At 48.6% G+C, this 21,663-nt stretch overlaps 1 protein-coding gene and 1 pseudogene across 1 annotated transcript; one reads left to right on the top strand and one right to left on the bottom strand.

Annotated features, from left to right (window-relative positions):
- LOC115125313 (testis-expressed protein 2-like) overlaps positions 1-21,663 on the top strand; it is a 52,044-nt pseudogene that overhangs the window by 1,152 nt on the left and 29,229 nt on the right.
- On the bottom strand, positions 8,960-10,758 carry LOC135564873 (uncharacterized; the record flags this gene model as incomplete). Its single annotated transcript, XM_065010956.1, has 2 exons — positions 8,960-8,991; positions 9,378-10,758. Coding segments are annotated over 2 exons (1,413 nt in total), but the record flags the coding sequence as incomplete, so codon positions are not given.

Here is a 21,663-nt window from a genome sequence, read left to right on the forward strand (position 1 = left end):
TCACAGAGATAGATGATGAATCAGCTAGGTATCACAGAGATAGATGATGAATCAGCTAGGTATCACAGAGATAGATGATGAATCAGCTAGGTATCACAGAGATAGATGATGCATCAGCTACAGTGCCTTGCGAAAGTATACAATCGGCCCCTTGAACTTTGCGACCTTTTGCCACATTTCAGGCTTCAAACATAAAGATATAAAACTGTATTTTTTTTGTGAAGAATCAACAACAAGTGGGACACAATCATGAAGTGGAACGACATTTATTGGATATTTCAAACTGTTTTAACAAATCAAAAACTGAAAAATTGGGCGTGCAAAATTATTCAGCCCCCTTTGTAGCGCCACCTTTTGCTGCGAGGTTGGATGGAGAGCATTTGTGAACAGCAGTTTTCAGCTCCCCCTCACCACAACCGATGTCTCTCTCTCTCCCATGCAGACCTCTAAAGCAGCAGCATGGCCTGTGTGTGTGTGTGTGTGTGTGTGTGTGTGTGTGTGTGTGTGTGTGTGTGTGTGTGTGTGAGTGAGTGTGACAGTAAGATAATGATATACCTTCTAGTGCTCCCCCTCACCACAACCGATGTCTCTCTCTCTCCCATGCAGACCTCTAAAGCAGCAGCATGATCCATGGCCTGGCTGTGTGTGTGACTGTCAGTGAAGACAGACAGTGTTGCAGCCCAGGCCAGAGGCAGCAGATTGAATGCCACTGAAGTCTCAAGGTAAGCCTGAATATGAGCTCCTATTGATCGGGACCCTGCATGGGGACTGTATGGCCTGACCTCACAGAGAGGGAGGAGGGAGGATTGATCCAGCCTTGAACAGCCTCTCTCTGTCTCTTTATTTCTGTCTATCGCTCTTTTCCTAGGTGTCTTTTCTCTCTCTCTTTTTCTCTGTCCATCCGTCCAAACCCTTTAAACCACTGTGCCTTTTCCTGGCATACATTAACCATGCTGAGAGGTTTGCATTATCTCACCGCATTACATAGAGGACACACTATTATACTGTCACCTGGAAGAGACATGGGTCTGTGTGTGTGTTCTGTGTTCTGTGTGTGTGTGTTCTGTGTGTGTGTTCTGCATGATCTGTGTTCTGTGTGTGTGTTCTGTGTTCTGTGTGTGCATGCGTGTGTGTGTGAGCCTGCCTTAGGGAGACTGAAGCAGTATACTTTATAAAGGGCAGCACAGCATCTTGAATCGGCATTACCAAACTCAATAAGAGCAATAAACACTGCAACTGACGGTATAAATCTCCTCTGGCTTTTAGTGTTTTTGTCAAACACTGAAGAGGATCCTCCTTGTTGGGCTAATTAAAGACATTACTGCTGTCACTAGACTTTTTACTGTAACTACACTGGAGGTGTGTTGGTTAGCAGGTATAGTTTGCTAATAGAAACACATATCAACTCTCTCTGAGAGAGTGGGAGAGATGGTGTGTGTGTGGGTGATAGGGGGTGATGGTGTGTGTGTGGGGGATAGGGGGTGATGGTGATGTGTGTGGGGGATAGGGGATGATGGTGTGTGGGGGATAGGGGATGATGGTGTGTGTGTGGGGGATAGGGGATGATGGTGTGTGTGTGGGGATAGGGGGTGATGGTGTGTGGGGGGGATAGGGGATGATGGTGTGTGTGTGGGGGGATAGGGGATGATGGTGTGTGTGTGGGGGATAGGGGATGATGGTGTGTGTGTGGGGGATAGGGGGTGATGGTGTGTGTGGGGGTAGTGGGGTGATGGTGGGGGATAGTGGGGTGATGTGTGTGTGGGGGATAGGGGGTGATGGTGTTGGATAGGGGTGATGGTGTGGGGAATATCATGTGATGGTGTGTGTGGGGGGGGTGATGGTGTGTGTGTGTGGGGGTGATGGTGTGTGGGATAGGCGTTGATGGTGTGTGGGATAGGGGGTGATGGTGTGTGGGATAGGGGTGATGGTGTGTGGGATAGGGTGTGATGGTGTGTGGGATAGGGGGTGATGTGTGGGATAGGGGTGATGGTGTGGGGGATAGGGGTGATGGTGTGTGGGATAGGCGTTGATGGTGTGTGGGATAGGCGTTGATGGTGTGTGGGATAGGGGTGATGGTGTGTAGGATAGGGGTTGATGGTGTGGGGGATAGGGGGTGATGGGTGGTGGTGTGTGGGATAGGGGGTGATGGTGTGGGGGATAGGGGTGATGGTGTGTGGGATAGGGGGTGATGGTGTGGGGGATAGGGGTGATGGTGTGTAGGATAGGGGTGATGGTGTGTAGGATAGGGGTGATGGTGTGTGGAATAGGGGGTGATGGTGTGGGGGATAGGGGTGATGGTGTGTAGGATAGGGGTTGATGGTGTGGGGGATAGGGGGTGATGGTGTGGGGGATAGGCGCTGATGGTGTGTGGGATAGGGGTGATGGTGTGTGGGATAGGGGTGATGGTGTGTAGGATAGGGGTGATGGTGTGTGGGATAGGGGGTGATGGTGTGTGGGATAGGGGTGATGGTGTGTGGGATAGGGGTGATGGTGTGGGGGATAGGGGTGATGGTGTGTGGGATAGGGGTGATGGTGTGGGGGATAGGGGTGATGGGTGTAGGATAGGGGTTGATGGTGTGGGGATAGGGGTGATGGTGTGGGGGATAGGCGCTGATGGTGTGTGGGATAGGGGGTGATGGTGTGTGGGATAGGGGGTGATGGTGTGTGGGATAGGGGGTGATGGTGTGGGATAGGGGGTGATGGTGTGTGGGATAGGGGTGATGGTGTGTGGGATAGGGGGTGATGGTGTGTGGGATAGGGGGTGATGGTGTGTGGGATAGGGGGTGATGGTGTGTGGGATAGGGGTGATGGTGTGGGGGATAGGGGTGATGGTGTGTGGGATAGGCGTTGATGGTGTGTGTGGGCGGATAGGGGTGATGGTGATGGTGTGGGGGGATAGGGGTGATGGTGTGTGGGATAGGCGTTGATGGTGTGTGGGATAGGCGTTGATGGTGTGTGGGATAGGGGGTGATGGTGTGTGGGATAGGGGGTGATGGTGTGGGGATAGGGGTGATTGTGTGTAGGATAGGGGTTGATGGTGTGGGGGATAGGGGGTGATGGTGTGGGGGATAGGCGCTGATGGTGTGTGGGATAGGGGGTGATGGTGTGGGGATAGGCGCTGATGGTGTGTGGGATAGGGGTGATGGTGTGGGGGATAGGGGGTGATGGTGTGTGGGATAGGGGTGATGGTGTGTGGGATAGGCGTTGATGGTGTGTGGGATAGGCGTTGATGGTGTGTGGGATAGGCGTTGATGGTGTGGGATAGGGGGTGATGGTGTGTGGGATAGGGGGTGATGTGTGGGGATAGGGGTGATGGTGTGTGGGATAGGCGTTGATGGTGTGTGTGGGCGGATAGGGGGTGATGGTGTGGGGATAGGGGTGATGGTGTGGGGGGGATAGGGGTTGTGGTGTGGGGCATATCTTGTGATGGTGTGTGGGGGATAGGGGGTGATGGTCTCCGGGGGTATGGGTGATGGTGTGTGGGATAGGGGTGATGGTGTGGGGGATAGGGGTGGTGGTGTGTCTGGTGGGGATTGGGGGTGAGGGTGTGTGGGGGGGATAGGGGGTGATGGTGTGTGGGGGAAAGGGGGTGATGGTGTGTGGGGGGATTGGGGTGATGATGGTGTGTGTGTGGGGATAGGGGGTGATGGTGATGGTGTGGGGATAGCGGGTGATGGTGTGTGTGGGGGGGATAGGGGTGATGGTGTGGGGGATAGGGGATGATGGTGTGGTGTGGGGGGATAGGGGTTGTGGTGTGGGGGATATCTTGTGATGGTGTGTGGGGGATAGGGGTTGTGGTGTGGGGGATATCTTGTGATGGTGTGTGGGGGATAGGGGGTGATGGTGATGGTGCGGGGGATATGGGTGATGGTGTGTGGGATAGGGGGTGATGGTGTGTGTGGGGGATAGGGGGTGATGGTGTGGGGGATAGGGGGTGGTGGTGTGTCTGGTGGGGATAGGGGGTGAGGGTGTGTGGGGGGGGATAGGGGGTGATGGTGTGTGGGGGGGGAAAGGGGGTGATGGTGTGTGTGAGGGGGATTGGGGTGATGATGGTGTGTGTGTGGGGGATAGGGGTGATGGGTGTGTGGGTGTGGGGGATAGCGGGTGATGGTGTGTGGGTGTGGGGGATAGGGGATGATGGTGATGGTGTGGGGGATAGGGGGTGATGGTGTGGGGGATGAGCGTGTGTTTGTGTGTGTGTGTGTGTGTCTGTGTGGGGTGTGTCTGTGTGTCTGTGTGTCTGCATGTACCTATGTTAATGCCCAATGCCTGGGGATGAGGTTAGCATCATGGCTACTTCTATCAACTATGTGCATTGAGCTTTTCAGGTTGAGCTGCAGGGCTGTAGGTTCTCTCCAAGTCTAAATACATTCAGCTTGAGGCTGTCTGGCCAGCCATGTCTGACTGACTGTCTCAGCACTCAGCCTTAAAGAAACAAGTCACGACTGCTTCTTTTAACAACCAGTGTGTAGGATGGTATCTGGGTTCAGTACGCACATGGAGTCCTCTCCTGTGTGATTGAATGTGTGTGTGTGTATGTGTGCTTGTATGTATGTGTGTGTGTGTTTGCTTATCGACTGGTTCTGTTAGCCTTACTGTGAGGCAGACTAATTTCAGCTACTTTCAATCTACAGAGGCCAGTGTTTCAATAACTACATAACATGATCCTGTCTTGTGTTGACTTCTGATTTGGTCCCTCATTGCTTTTGGAAGAATTGTTAAGTTAAATATTTAGTTATTGTGTTTGACCAGGGTGGTACGTCCCTTTCTGTTGAGGCTCTCAGAGCAGGAAGTGTTCTCTTCCTGTTAGCAGATTCTGGAGATTCGTTCAAAACACATACGTACACAGACTACGTACACAGACTACGTACACAGACTACGTGCACTGACACACACACACACACACACACACACGCACACATACACACACAAACACACACACATGCGCACGCACGCACACACACACACACACACACATACACACACAGTAGAGATACACACACTATAGCTGCTACTATGCCAGATGGAATTCAGGTCAGTTAATTGCAAAGTGAATTTGCTAGTCAGATAAAGCTATTTACCCTGTTCCCTGTAATGTTTATGTGAATGCATTATATGTGTGTATGTATGTATTCACACTGGTCTTCGCACAATGCAGTAGGTTAAATACATTTGAATTCAATCACTTTTTGACAGCAACACCTTTTGGTTTGAACAAAACCTTCTATACATATTTGCCCATTGTAGAAGTGGTCAGAAAGTGACGTTTTGGACCTGAATGACAAAACATTCAAGAAATAAAAGTTGCTCAAAGTTGACCTGTTGCACACGCCACCATACCATGACACATCCATGTCTTCATCACTGTAAAAGATGAACGGTTGAGATTCATATCATTTACAAGATTACAAAACCTTACAAACAATGTGGTCAAACTATTTGATCATTTCTTGAAAAAAATGTGTTTTTAATAAAAATTATGACATTTTTTTACATTTAACGTCAATTATCTAAAAACGTAAACTCATATTTTTTTTCTTCATATTTGCATATGTTGTAGTTTAGACCCTACTTTACATAATCTGAGGTGCCCACCATCGGTTGAGACACAATATGCTCTAGAATACAGGGTGGGTGTCATTTCAATCATAGAAATATAACTAACGGAATGGACCTATCCCTTCAGACTACTGCAACCTAGCTGGTACACCATTGAAATGTAAATTGAATAGGTTGAATAGGTTTCCAATTGAGGATTGACAGTATTATTTAAAACAACAGATATTCCCATTCAACATTGAATGTGTGGACCTCCAACCATTTTGTGGTACCATTTGGAAGTTGAAATCTACAATTTATTCCCATTTTAGTACATTTAAACATCCATAACCCACTCTATATGTAGGGGCAGCAGGTAGCCTCGTGGTTGGAGTGTTGGGCCAGTAACCAAAAGGTTGCTGGATTGAATCCCTGAGCTGACAAAATATGTTGTTCTGTTCCTGAACAAGGCAGTTAACCACTGTTCACCGGTAGGGGACAGGCCTTAACTGACTTGCCTAGTTAAATAAAAAGCAAAACAATTTAAGAGCATGTTACCTCAACCGATGGTGGGCATGACACAAACATTTCAGACGATGTAAAACAAGTTACAATAATTATTTTTACACATTTTTACATATTTGACATTTAAGGGTAAAAAATGGCATCATTTGTATTTATTTTTAATCTAGAAATTATAGAAGTTTGACAACCCTGTTTGTAATCTTGTAAATCAACCGTTCATCTTTTACAGTAATGAAGACATGGATGTGTCATGGTATGGTGGGGTGTGCAACATAGGTCAACTTTGAGCAACTTTTATTTCTTGAATGTTTTGTCCAAAACATCACTTTCTGACCACTTCTTCCATGAGGAAACATGTATGGAAAGTTATATTTCAATCAAAGGGGATGCTGTCAAAAAGTGACTGAATTCAAATGGATTGACCTTATATTGGATCAGGTGTTTATGTGTTCCCCAGCAGCACACACACACACACTCTCCCACCTCATCTCCATGGAGATCCAAAACGTAGGCCGAGCCTTGAGTGCTACCGCCCCCACGTTGTTGTCCCATGTGTGGGCTGGGAGATACACAGCTTCCCCTCTCCCTTCTCCCCTCTCCCCTTCTCCCCTCTCCCCTTCTCCCTCTCTCCCCTTCTCCCTCTCTCCCCTTCTCCCCTCTCCCCTTCTCCCCTCTCCCCTTCTCCCTCTCTCCCCTTCTCCTCTCTCCCCTTCTCCCTCTCCCCAACCAAACTGAGCTATAACGCTTATTAGGGAATAGACTTTCAGATGAGTTTCCTTAGAATCCATTTTGTGTGTGTGTGTGTGTGTGTGTGTGTGTGTGTGTGTGTGTGTGTGCCTACAGTATGTGTGCATAATGTCTGAGTCTGTCTGTGTGTGTGTGTGTGTGTGTGTGTGTGTGTGTGTGTGTGTGTGTTTGCACATGTGTGCTTCTGAGTCATCAGAAGTCTCCCATGCATCCTGGACAGAAGCAGAGCCATAGTGTCATGTTAGCTGTGCAGTAGACCGTGAGGCCTGCTGAGGTAGTGGGTTGTGGTCCTGATGCTGAGGTAGAAAGAAGGCTGTGGTCCTGATATGCTGAGGTAGAGGGCTGTGGTCCTGATGCTGAGGTAGAGGGCTGTGGTCCTGATGCTGAGGTAGAGGACTGTGGTCCTGATGCTGAGGTAGAGGACTGTGGTCCTGATGCTGAGGTAGAGGACTGTGGTCCTGATGCTGAGGTAGAGGACTGTGGTCCTGATGCTGAGGTAGAGGACTGTGGTCCTGATGCTGAGGTAGAGGACTGTGGTCCTGATGCTGAGGTAGAGGACTGTGGTCCTGATGCTGAGGTAGAGGACTGTGGTCCTGATGCTGAGGTAGAGGACTGTGGTCCTGATGCTGAGGTAGAGGACTGTGGTCCTGATGCTGAGGTAGAGGACTGTGGTCCTGATGCTGAGGTAGAGGACTGTGGTCCTGATGCTGAGGTAGAGGGCTGTGGTCCTGATGCTGAGGTAGAGGGCTGTGGTCCTGATGCTGAGGTAGAGGGCTGTGGTCCTGATGCTGAGTTAGAAAGAGGGCTGCGGTCCTGATATGCTGAGGTAGAGGGCTGCGGTCCTGATGCTGAGGTAGAGGGCTGCGGTCCTGATGCTGAGGTAGAGGGCTGCGGTCCTGATGCTGAGGTAGAGGGCTGCGGTCCTGATGCTGAGGTAGAGGGCTGCGGTCCTGATGCTGAGGTAGAGGGCTGCGGTCCTGATGCTGAGGTAGAGGGCTGCGGTCCTGATGCTGAGGTAGAGGGCTGCGGTCCTGATGCTGAGGTAGAGGGCTGCGGTCCTGATGCTGAGGTAGAGGGCTGCGGTCCTGATGCTGAGGTAGAGGGCTGCGGTCCTGATGCTGAGGTAGAGGGCTGCGGTCCTGATGCTGAGGTAGAGGGCTGCGGTCCTGATGCTGAGGTAGAGGGCTGCGGTCCTGATGCTGAGGTAGAGGGCTGCGGTCCTGATGCTGAGGTAGAGGGCTGCGGTCCTGATGCTGAGACAGAGAGGGCTGCGGTCCTGATGCTGAGGTAGAGGGCTGCGGTCCTGATGCTGAGGTAGAGGGCTGCGGTCCTGATGCTGAGGTAGAGGGCTGCGGTCCTGATGCTGAGGTAGAGGGCTGCGGTCCTGATGCTGAGGTAGAGGGCTGCGGTCCTGATGCTGAGGTAGAGGGCTGCGGTCCTGATGCTGAGGTAGAGGGCTGCGGTCCTGATGCTGAGGTAGAGGGCTGCGGTCCTGATGCTGAGGTAGAGGGCTGCGGTCCTGATGCTGAGGTAGAGGGCTGCGGTCCTGATGCTGAGGTAGAGGGCTGCGGTCCTGATGCTGAGGTAGACTGCGGGGCTGGGGCTGATGCTGACTGGTAGAGGGCTGCGGTCCTGATGCTGAGGTAGAGGGCTGCGGTCCTGATGCTGAGGTAGAGGGCTGCGGTCCTGATGCTGAGGTAGAGGGCTGCGGTCCTGATGCTGAGGTAGAGGGCTGCGGTCCTGATGCTGAGGTAGAGGGCTGCGGTCCTGATGCTGAGGTAGAGGGCTGCGGTCCTGATGCTGAGGTAGAGGGCTGCGGTCCTGATGCTGAGGTAGAGGGCTGCGGTCCTGATGCTGAGGTAGAGGGCTGCGGTCCTGATGCTGAGGTAGAGGGCTGCGGTCCTGATGCTGAGGTAGAGGGCTGCGGTCCTGATGCTGAGGTAGAGGGCTGCGGTCCTGATGCTGAGGTAGAGGGCTGCGGTCCTGATGCTGAGGTAGAGGGCTGCGGTCCTGATGCTGAGGTAAAGGGCTGCGGTCCTGATGCTGGTGCATACTCTACCTGCGTGCACTGGACAGTCCATAATCCCCAACCATAACCCTGTGTGGGTTCTCTCATAGCTGGTTGTGTAATTTCCCTCGCTCAGTCAGCTCACCTCAACCTGGGCGGATGGGGACTGGAGGCTAAGGGAGACAGATGTGGTTGGGGTCAACAGATGTGGGGGGGCGGTGACAGACTCAGGAGGCATAGGATGGACTTTTTGATTTAATAGGACCCTCTGAGAGATCTATATCTATTTATCTCCCCATTTATATATCTCTCCCCCAATTTCTCACCCTCTCCATTTCCTGTATCCCTACTCCCTTGATATCCCTCTATCCATCCCTCTCTCTTGACATGCCTTCTTTCTAGGTGAAAGTATAAACTGGCTGGGCGTCATTAAAATTTGAAGCAATATCCATTTGGTGAGATTACTTATTAAGAGTCTTCATTCTGTCTAGCTGATTGGTAGATATTATAATTGATATTTTCCTTATAAAGTGTGTCTGCAGTGGAGCGATTAAATTACTGAACAAAGGCTCAGTACTGGAGGAGCTGACTGGGCTGGGGCTATCAGTACTGGAAGAGCGGACTGGGCTGGGGCTATCAGTACTGGAGGAGCGGACTGGGCTGGGGCTATCAGTACTGGAGGAACGGACTGGGCTGGGGCTATCAGTACTGGAGGAGCTGACTGGGCTGGGTCTATCAGTACTGGAGGAGCTGACTGGGCTGGGTCTATCAGTACTGGAGGAGCGGACTGGGCTGGGGCTATCAGTACTGGAGGAGCTGACTGGGCTGGGGCTATCAGTACTGGAGGAGCGGACTGGGCTGGGGCTATCAGTACTGGAGGAGTTGACTGGGCTGGGTCTATCAGTACTGGAGGAGTTGACTGGGCTGGGTCTATCAGTACTGGAGGAGCTGACTGGGCTGGGTCTATCAGTACTGGAGGAGTTGACTGGGCTGGGTCTATCAGTACTGGAGGAGTTGACTGGGCTGGGTCTATCAGTACTGGAGGAGTTGACTGGGCTGGGTCTATCAGTACTGGAGGAGCTGACTGGGCTGGGTCTATCAGTACTGGAGGAGTTGACTGGGCTGGGTCTATCAGTACTGGAGGAGCTGACTGGGCTGGGTCTATCAGTACTGGAGGAGTTGACTGGGCTGGGGCTATCGGTACTGGAGGAGCTGGCTGGGCTGGGGCTATCGGTACTGGAGGAGTTGACTGGGATGGGGCTATCGGTACTGGAGGAGCTGGCTGGGCTGGGGCTATCGGTACTGGAGGAGTTGACTGGGCTGGGGCTATCGGTACTGGAGGAGTTGACTGGGCTGGGGCTATCGGTACTGGAGGAGTTGACTGGGCTGGGTCTATCAGTACTGGAGGAGCTGACTGGGATGGGGCTATCAGTACTGGAGGAGTTGACTGGGCTGGGTCTATCAGTACTGGAGGAGCTGACTGGGCTGGGTCTATCAGTACTGGAGGAGTTGACTGGGCTGGGTCTATCAGTACTGGAGGAGTTGACTGGGCTGGGTCTATCAGTACTGGAGGAGCTGACTGGGCTGGGTCTATCAGTACTGGAGGAGCTGGCTGGGCTGGGTCTATCAGTACTGGAGGAGTTGACTGGGCTGGGGCTATCAGTACTGGAGGAGCTGACTGGGCTGGGGCTATCAGTACTGGAGGAGTTGACTGGGCTGGGGCTATCAGTACTGGAGGAGTTGACTGGGCTGGGTCTATCAGTACTGGAGGAGTTGACTGGGCTGGGGCTATCAGTACTGGAGGAGCTGACTGGGCTGGGTCTATCAGTACTGGAGGAGTTGACTGGGCTGGGTCTATCAGTACTGGAGGAGTTGACTGGGCTGGGTCTATCAGTACTGGAGGAGTTGACTGGGCTGGGTCTATCAGTACTGCTGCTTTTGTTTGAGAATTAGGGAGGGATGCATTCTGTGTGGTGTCTAATGCAGAGCTGAGGAAAGGGGAAGGGAAATACTATAACATCCACTCAGTAGAATTGAATCCCAACAGTCTTTGTTTGACCCTAGATTTCAGTTAGGTTTTAGCATGGCTAAACAAATCCCTCAAAGTGACATTGTTGCTTGTCGTAAATGTAGATATATTTTAATATTTAGTGACAGTTATAGAAGAACGATGCCCTCATTCCAGATGTTGTATTTTACCTTCTCATCCGTCTCTCTGTCTTTCAATCTCTCTCTTTCTCTCTCTTTCTCTCGCCGTCACCTTCTCCCTCCATCAGCCACAGAGCATCTCTTCCATCTTCTGTTTCCTTCCTCGCCCTCAGACCTATGGATTGTGTATATGTAAGGCTTACACACAGTGACTGCTGAAACTCCACAGGCAGCCCTCCTAGTATTCTTCAACACACTAATCCTCCAGTACATTCTATACTCCCTGAGGTGCATCTGTCAATGACATTACCACTTTCATATTTCTAACATGCTAAAAGGCAAAGATGAAAACCAGTTGATCCCAGGTTGATACCGCTCAGCCATACACACCAAATCCACTATATCCCCAGCTTAGTCTAATGTCATCACATATGACTAAACAGCCATTCCACAACATTAGTATTACTTAAGTGAGGTTATGTGTGGATCTCCTCAGCTCCCTCTCAGAGACTGACACAGGACTCTCCTCTCCTCTCCTCTCCTCTCCTCTCCTCTCCTCTCCTCTCCTCTCCTCTCCTCTCCTCTCCTCATTACCACTCCGTAAGGAACTTGAAAATACTCCCCACAGAACTGTCTGTTTCTAACCAACAGTTGTTGCTAACAAACACTTGTTGAAGGTCAGATTCTGAGGAGGAGGAACCTGAGGATAATAGTAGAGATGGAGATGGTAGAGTGGAGCTCTCTCACAGTTGACATGGCAACAGCTTGTCTTGATCCTGGAGAGGCTGGAGACGTTGACAGTAAGTTCTGCCTGTGAGATGGCAATGATGATGAATGGGAGACAGAACCGGTTTGATCCGGCATGGCTGAGTGCTCTGTTCTGAGCAAGAGAGAGGGAGAGAGGTGGGGCAAGGGAGATAAATATATATAGACAGAGAGTGGGGATGCAGTGAAATACACACCACTGACTCTCTAATTCGAGAAAGAGAGGTTTTCTGGTGATTCATTTCACTTAGCAGGTGGCAGCAGAATGCACACTGTCTGTAGGCTGTTATGGGTTTTGAGTTGTTCCACAGAGACTTACAGTAGTGAATGCATACATTTTCACACACACACATGTATATATGTGCCCGCTTGGCTACATACCTGCATGTGTCACCTTTTTACCGAGCCCTGTCATGGTCATGTACACCAGCATATTGAGCTGTGTGTTTGTGGATGATGTGTAACTCTGTGTCTTTGTGACAGAACAGACAGGCTCACTGGTGTGGAGCTCAATGCTAAGTAGTAATGGGTGGACTCAGCAAACTCTCTCTCTCTCTCTTTATCTACCTCTCACTCTCTCTTAGTTTAATCTAGACTTCTTTACCTCAGACTAACCATACATACTGAATCTGCCTCTCTCTCTCTCTCTATCTCTCCCTCTCATTATCTCACTCTCTCCTAGTTTAATCTAGCCTTTACCTCAGACTAACCATACATACTGAATCTGCCTCTCTCTCTCTCTCTATCTCTCCCTCTCATTATCTCACTCTCTCCTAGTTTAATCTAGCCTTTACCTCAGACTAACCATACATACTGAATCTGCCTCTCTCTCTCCCTCCCTCTCATTATCTCACTCTCTCCTAGTTTAACCTAGCCTTCTTTACCTCAGACTAACCATACATACTGAATCTGCCTCTCTCTCTCCCTCCCTCTCATTATCTCACTCTCTCCTAGTTTAATCTAGCCTTCTTTACCTCAGACTAACCATAAATACTGAATCTGTCTCTCTCTCTTAGTCTTAATCTAGTTTCCTCAATGTCTCAGACCAACCATATTTCTCTCCTGTTTCCTCACTCTCTCGTCTGATCATTTATTGGTTAAGAACGTTGGGCCATTAACCGGAAGGTTGCTGGTTTGAAACTCAGAGCCGACCACCCGCACCTTTCTGAGGGTTAAATATGGAAGACACATTTTGGTTGAATGCATCAATTGAATAGGTATCCCCTTTCCCCTAATCTAATGGAGTCTACCCTTCAAACTGTCTCAGAACAATCTAACTGGCTACAGGCTCCATGTTGCTCACTAGAAAACACGACCGTAAACTATTTTCAGTAGCATGGTAACTTTTCTTTGGCAATGTATGTAAGTAGGCAATTATTTAACCGCCCCATCTCACCCCTGTTTCTCCTTCCATCTCTCTCCCCCATCTCTGTTCCATCTCACCCCTGTTTCTCCTTCCATCTCTCTCCCCCATCTCTGTTCCCTCTCACCCCTGTTTCTCCTTCCATCTCTCTCCCCCATCTCTGTTCCATCTCACCCCTGTTTCTCCTTCCATCTCTCTCCCCCATCTCTGTTCCCTCTCACCCCTGTTTCTCCTTCCATCTCTCTCCCCATCTCTGTTCCCTCTCACCCCTGTTTCTCCCCTGTCTGTCTGTCTCTCCCCTGTCTGTCTGTCTCTCCCCTGTCTGTCCGTCTGTCTGTCCCCCTGTCTGTCCGTCTGTCTGTCCCCTGTCTGTCCCCCTGTCTGTCCTGTCTGTCTCCCCCTGTCTGTCCCCCTGTCTGTCTGTCCCCTGTCTGTCCCCCTGTCTGTCCCCTGTCTGTCCCCCTGTCTGTCCGTCCGTCCGTCCGTCCGTCCGTCCGTCCGTCCGTCCGTCCGTCCGTGAGATGCAGAGGGCAAATCAGGTTTTAGCTGATTAAAGGGGCCTTGCTTTGATTAATTGGATGAGTGTGTTGTCTCCACCAGGTTTGCAGCTCTGAGCCCCTCTTATAGCCTAGCTGTCACAACCAAGAGCTTAGGGCTGCGTTTACAATCTCAACCTTGGAGTGTTTTCTCTCTCAACAGTTTTCAACCATTTTACATGAACATTTGAGTCGTTTAGCAGACGCTCTTATCCAGAGCGACTTACAGGAGCAATTAAGGTTACGTGCCTTGCTCATATTGCAACAAAAAAATATTTGATTGCTCCTATTCCATTGTAGCATTATAGCTGCTAAAGATCCCTGTAACCTGCATGGAACTTCCTTTGTTTTAGGATGTTTTCAATGTTGTCAATCGTTTTCCACAATGCCACTCTGGTGATAATAAGCAACAGTAGACCTGTGTGTTGTCAGATGCTCAGCACTAAGGCTCTGTATGGATCCTCTTCCTCTCCTGGTTGACTTTCTGGCTGTCCTCCTATAGCTGTTGGATCCAGAAATCTGGTTCAATGGGATCTTTCTGTAGCCTGACGACGCACACTGAATTGTTCCGTTGCTCTGTCGTTCGCTACATACTTTAGTCTGAGACTGCCGTCATTGAAGCCGTTTGTGGTGACCAGGGGCACGAGGGGCGTTGTACAAAACAAAGTCATCAGCGACTGGATCGTCTCTAACCAATCAGAGTATCAAAAACAATGACGAATTTTCACCTCGCCACTTTACCCCTCGTGTGTTCTGGCCCAACCCATCGGTTTCTGGACCAATCATCAGACGGCCCCGAATGTGTTTACATTCGGTGAAGGGTCAAGGAGGTACTCAGATCCAGACTCATTGCGGAGAAGAAACTAACATCCGTGGGCGTGGCGTAGCGTTTGGTCGGAGCAAGGCGTCTGGGTAGCCAGGCAAATCTTTCTGCCCTTTTACCTCTCATCTTTTAGTCTGTCGTTTAACCTTTGATCACCAGGATGTCATCCTCACCCTCCCTCTCAGCCCTGATCTGTGGCCTCTCACTTCAAAAGCATTTTCCTCTGTTTGAATTCCTCTTCAAAGACTAGTCTCTGAAGGTCCTCTGTTTCCATTACAGGCCCCTGTGGCTCTATTTCCTTATTTTTGATCCAACGTTTTATCACCCTCTCACTCCCTCCATCTCTTGTGCCTGCATTGCCATGACTTAAATATCACACACACACACACACACACACACACACACACAAACACTCCCTCCCTCGCTTAGACACTTTAGAGAAAACCTATTTCAGCCCAGCAAAAAAATGGGGCATGCAGAAGAGTCAAACACTGTGTCATTCTGTCCAGCAAATGACTATGAAAGAGAACCAATTCAGGCTGATCCTCTAGTGGGAAGAAAGGCTTTCTGGGATGTAAAGAAACAATCACAGCCAGTTTCATTGTTTCTATCTCTCCATCTTCCATTAGAGGCTTTTATCAACCACTTGCAGGCTTGAGAGATGTGTGTGATTGTATATTTGGGGTGGAGGGGGAGTGTATATGTGTGTGTGTGTCACAGGTGGCTGGTGGCACCTTATTTGGGTAAGATGGGCTCATAGTAATGGCTGGAACGGAATCAATGGAATGGTATCAACCACATCACACATATGGTTTCCATGTGTTTGATACCATTCCGTTCCAGCCATTATTATGAGCTGTCCTCCCCTCACCAGCCTGTGTGTGTGTGTGTGTGTGTGTGTGTGTGTGTAGTATGGCTACCCAGATAATTATACAATGGGCAAGAATAAAAAGCTAGAATAACTCAATAACAACGCCACGCCTAAGTGAGGAAATCACTGATAATCACTGATTATTGTCTGTGGTTCAGCCTTGTTGGAAAAACAATGGCTGGCTTATGATCTACCAGCCGGGGCTCACAGCACGAACCATTTTGCATTAATTACAGTGTGTGTTTTGTGTGCAGTGTTGTTTGGTTTCTGTAATATCCATTCTGAATTGCTTTTTTGTTGAGGGATTTATTTCTGTATTTATTTGCACCAAAGAAAACAAGTGATAGAGAACGATACAGATGAAAAACAGTGTGCAGATGTGCTTGGATGAAAACCACACCACAAAATAACTATATTCAATGCATAAGTACTCAAATAAAATTAGTTTGTTAAAATAGAACCTAGTAAACCTACTAATTATATATGTATAAATGAATTGATCAGTAATGTCAAAAAACAAATGTTTAAATGTTTAAATGTGTGTGTGCATGTGAATGTGTGAGAGTTAGGCTTTATGGAGGAGGTTACTGAGTAGTTTGGTTCATCAGGCTGACCCCCAGTCTTCGCTTGAAGTTGTTGAGGGATGGTGATATTTTGGCAATGTGAAGATGAGTGTGGTACCTCTGTATCTGATAGAGAATGGTGTGGCAGTGGGGAGGGTGAAGGTTATCACAGTGTGTGTGTGTGTGTGTGTGTGTGTGTGTCCATCCAAGCCCACAAGCCATTACCATTTGCACTTTCTGGAAGTATTTTCAAACTTCTATATTCAGATCTGTCATTATAAATCACACACAAATGCATGCAGACACGCAGACACGCAGACACGCAGACACGCAGACACGCAGACACGCAGACACGCAGACACGCAGACACGCAGACACGCAGACACGCAGACACGCAGACACGCCAGACACGCAGACACGCCAGACACGCAGACACGCAGACACGCAGACACGCAGACACAGTGTCTTGTGTTGTATAGATGGATTTCACAATGAACCTGGAAGAATCCATTGAAAGGTAAACTGTCTGGGGGTTTGAGTATTTGTATATGAAAGTGCATAATTGCTGTACATTAATGTTGTAAATAGACAAGATATTGAGTTTCTTAAACAAAGGTGTAGATGGAGCCGGGGAATTAGAGGAGGTGGCTAGTCTTGCAAATGTATTTTGTCTAATGAGTCATTTGTGTAGTTAGGAGGTATATTTACTGGCCCAGACAATATTACAGTAAATGAGATATGGGTCAATAAGCTATAGAGTTAGGAAGCATGATGAACCAAACCACTAGTCTTTCTGATGATCGCAGATTTCACTTCGCTACGGACCATTTGAATATGATCTTTACAGGACAACTTTTCATCAACTAGAACTCAGAGGAATCTAGTGGATGTGACTTGTTCCATTTCATTCCCACCATTTGAGTTTCTGGCTTCTTTTTTATTTTATTTTGTATTTTTTTACAATATTTGTTATTCTTACTAGTGAACATAATAAAGTTAGATTGTTTAACATTTAAAGATAATTTGTTTATCTGGAACCATTCAGAAAATGTGTCCATGCCTGAGTTGGCTTCATTAATCAAAACTCTTGTGTGATAAAGTCTACTTGGTATCCTGAGCAAAGAGAACGGGAGGTACGATAGAAGACACAGCAGCAAGGTCATTGATATAGATCAGGAATAACAAAGGTCACATTATCCAACCCTGTGTCACACCACAGGATATCTTGGCCCTGGTTGATGCACAGCCGTTTGCATGAACAAATTGGTCTCTATCATAAACAGGACTATAAAGCCAATTATGTATAATCATGAAAACCGTAATAATGCAATTTAGAAAGTAACATTTCATGATCAACCGTGTCAAAATCTTTGGATGAATGTAAAAAGATGCACAGAGCGTGTTCATTGTTGTCCAGGGCTGTAAAGATTTTATCCACAAGTTACAAAGGAACTATATCTGTGGAGTAGTTTTTCAAAAACAATATTGATGCTTATGTAGAATATAGTGTTGATTGAAGTGTTTCAACATTCTCTTACACACCAATTTTTCTAGGATTTTAGAAAAACATGGTAGTACAGATATTGGCCAATAATTCGTGAAAGATATTGGATACCCAGATTTATAGAGGGGGATAACTTTGGCAATATTTAAATCTATAGGAACAATACTAGTTTGCATAGATTTGGTGAATATATACATTAGAGGCTCAGTAATCGAGGAAGACACTGATTTCACCAAAAAGGCACCAATCTCATCATGACCTTCTGCTGATATCTTTACCATTTAACTCCATCACCTCCATTACATCAGGAGGAAGTGTCATGTTCGTCATAAGGATCGGACCAAGGCGCAGCGTGGAATGCGTACATTTTCTTTTTAATGAATGAGCAAAAACAACAAACAAACGAAACGCTATACAAACTAGTGCTGACAGGCAACTAAAAATAGACAAGATCCCACAACTAACAATGGGGAAAATGGCTACCTAAATATGATCCCAAAATCAGAGACAACAATAAACAGCTGTCTCTGATTGGGAACCATATCAGGCCAACATAGACATACAAAAACACTAGATGACAAAAACCCTAGACATACAACAACTAGAGTACCCACCCTAGTCACACCCTGACCTAACCAAAATATATAGAAAAACAGACAATCTAAGGTCAGGGCGCGACATGAAGCAGAGAAGGGAAATGTCTCTTAATGTAATCCAAGGGATTGCCATCAGTTTTCTCAATATTCTTTTACAGAGAGGAACCCACATTCACAAAAAAGTTATTCAATTCTTATTTCCAACAATACATTGAGATGGGATGGTTCTAGATGCCTTTTTCTCATTTAACAGCTGATTGATGATTTTCCCATTTGACTTTGTATTATTTAAGGATTCTTGGAATTAGTCAAATATATTTTGGGGATATCCGAAGTAGGTGAGTAAATTAGTTCTTATACTTCTTGTAATTTGTCCATCGGGGAAGAAAGTTCCTATGAGCCCTCTCCATCTCCATGAGTTTAGGGTCCAGTTTGAGTTGATCTGTCAGGAGTGTCTTCGCCTTGACTTCTGTGTCATGCCAAGTTTCAGTCTTTATGTCCTCAATTCCATCAATTCAAATGTTATTGTGCCTCGATTGGTTTTTGAGGTAGTATCCTTTGGAAGAGTGCTTGTCAAGTGTTATTTGTAAAATGGTGAGATCCTCAGACATGGTTTTGAATGCGGTCTGGCTGGGGACATTCACCTCCGACTGCGTAAATTCCAAACGGTATATAAATTCCGTTACATCCTTAAACAGATCATTAACCCTTCTGTTGGTAGAATCCATAAAGAGTTGCAGGAAGGACTTCAAGTTATTGTCCTGCAGATGTGTTAGATCTTTATAGAAGTCTTTTTAGACTTCCTTAATTGAAACAATGACAAAGTGGACACCCTAGCCTCTGTTTTGGTAAAAGAAAAATGAGGGATGAGCCTGGAGAAATGTAACCACTCTCAAATTCATAGACAGAGCTGTGGATGCAAGGACAGTTTTTACCATGTTTTGAGGCTATATAGTTTTTGTTTACATATATATTGTTTACATATTATATATTGTCATATATATTGTTTACCCCTGTGATGTAACTGGAATGATGAGATAGATGTTCTTCTTCTATGTTTTTGTTTTATTATTTCACTTCCATACTGTGTTGGATCTTGTCCAGCCATCTTGTCTCAAGAGGACCACAATAGAAATAAGTCCCAGACTTTGTTGTGTGTTATCCTCAATGATTTTATTAATGTGCAAGTATGGCTTTAAGTTTTATGTGTGCTTGTTTTTTTAAATGGTCGAATGAATAAACTAAACTACGAACTTCAGAGTACAAAAAACGTATATTTTTGGTTCTGATGGGGTACGACAGTTGAACTAAGCTCATGAGGCACTTATAAGTTATATTCCTCAAGAATCAATGGTCAAAAATCGATGTAGCAGCTAAGGATTCTAGCTTTAAACCAGTATTTTTCTCTCTTTCTTTCTCACTCTCTCTCTCTGTCCCTGCCTCTTCCACACCACTCATCCCTCTCTCTCTCCCTCATCCCTCTCTCTCTCCCCCTCTCTCTCCCCTCTCCAGGCTGTGAGCCCTGTGGAGTGTGGTCATGACCAGCCAGGGCAGCAACAGTAGCAGGAAGGACGGCCATGCTGCTGACAGTACCCCCTCCTCCTCCACGCTCCCCCGCCCGCCCCCAGGCCCCAAGCTGCAGGTGCAGCGCTCTCTCTCCCGGGACACCATCACCATCCACTTCTCCGCCCTGGGACAAGAGGAGGACGAGGAGCTGTATGGGTTTGGGGCATCTGTGTCATCGTCCTCCGCAGGAGAGGAGTCAGAAGGGCTGGGTGGGATGGGGGAGGACTGAGGACCAGGGCATCGTGACGGCCTTGGAAGCCAGCGAGGGGCTACTGTTTGAAGCTGGAGGGATTGGGACCACCACTACCATTGCTGTGTCCTCTACTACTCTACCCCACAGCCCAGCCCTGCCCATCCTCCCCCTCCACCCACACCCCCTCCAGTCCCCCCCGCTTGCTCCTCCTGGCCCTCTGATCACACAAGACCCACGATCCCTCCCACCTCCTCCTCCACCACCTCCTCCCCGTCTCGCTCCGCAGCCCTGCCCTCCAAGCCTTTCCTCAGCCTCAGGTCCCTGTCCAATGAAATGATGGTTGCCCCTCCTTCTTCTGCCGGACGCCACCGCCACCACCTGATGAAGACGTTCGTCAAGTCTCTCTCCACGGACAACACCAGGCCCGACCACCAGGAGGCGCCCTCACCACCATCTCTCTCCCAGCAGCGCCCACCTCCAGACTCCCGCGTCAACAACCTGCAGCTCTTCAAGCAGTTGGGCCAGCCGATGGGCTCCACCACGTCTGGGGGTGGTGACTCCAAGACGGCCCCCTCCTCACCCCTCACCTCCCCGGCCGACGGGAGGTGTTTCTTCAAGGTGCAAGAGATGGAGGCCAGGATCGAGGATACTAGGAGGCGTTTGTCGGAGGTCATGTGTGAGCCAATGCAGCTGTTCAGTAAGTTCATGGGCGACGAGGCTGGAGGCGGAGCCGAGGGAGGGGGTACAGGAGGGGGTGCCTCTGCTACCCACCGCTCCCTCTCCCTCAGCGCCACGGAGCTCACCAACCTGGCAGGCCTCAATGGGCACGCAGAGAGCAACAACAACTACAGCATCAAAGAGGAGGGGGGCAACTCTGAAGGAGAGGAGGAGGAAGAGGAGACCCCTACTGGTGAAGCCTCAGCAGACACTATCTTCTCCTCTCCTCCAGCCAAGTCCTCCAGGACCTCCAGGGTCTCCTCCCCTCCTCCTCTCCCCAGGTCCTCCTCCCTCGCCCTGGGTCACTGCTCCATGTCGGCCCTAGTCCGCCTGGAGGACGAGGAGTTCTGTGAGCTCTACAGTGAAGGCTTTGAGCTCTGTACTGACACTGAGACACCGGACGGGGAGCGGCCCGGGTCCCTGCAGATCCAAACGGGAAGCACGGGCGTCTGCAGTGAAGCCGAGTCCGACGAAGAGGAGGAAGACTTACCAAACGTGCCCATCACTGGCCTCCTCTTCTTCACGTGTCTAGTCTACAGTTACCTGGTATTCCCCCTACCACCCTATTTGTGTGCGGTGGTGCAGGGGGTGGCAGCAGGGTTCATGCTGGCTATACTGGTGGTGTGGCTGTCGGCTCCGGAGGTCTCCAGCTGCAGTGGGACCAGGCAGGGCAGACGAAGGGGGGAGCAGTGGAACGTGGCCCAGCTGGATATCAAAGAACCTGGAATCTTTAAGGTAGGTCACTGTGTTAGCAGTTTAGTACTTAGTATTTAGAAATTGAAATTAGTGCCAAAACAATTGGGAAAAAACTGTAAAGGGTGCATTAGTATAAGACTGGAACAAAAGCCTGCTCTACTTTCCAGAACCAGAGTTTGTGACTGAACACTGTCCTATGTTTCACAGCCTATCCCTGTATTTTTTTGTATAAGATTATGACATAGAAAGCTTTTTACCCAAGAGGATAGATAATAGATTTATAAATGCAACAATAAAGATATTGTCATGGATAGGAATACTTTTCTGTTGTGCAACGACCAAGGTATATTTAAGGCAGATCACATAGAAAGGAGCCTGACATCTTAGATAGGCTGTGTCCTTCCCCTAGTAGTACCTGTCACCACTGTGGACAGACAGCCTTACATCTTAGATAGGCTGTGTCCTTCCTCTAGTAGTACCTGTCATCACTGTGGACAGACAGCC

This window comes from Oncorhynchus nerka, linkage group LG26, assembly GCF_034236695.1.
Source record: "Oncorhynchus nerka isolate Pitt River linkage group LG26, Oner_Uvic_2.0, whole genome shotgun sequence".
Classification (NCBI taxonomy): Eukaryota; Metazoa; Chordata; class Actinopteri; order Salmoniformes; family Salmonidae; genus Oncorhynchus; species Oncorhynchus nerka.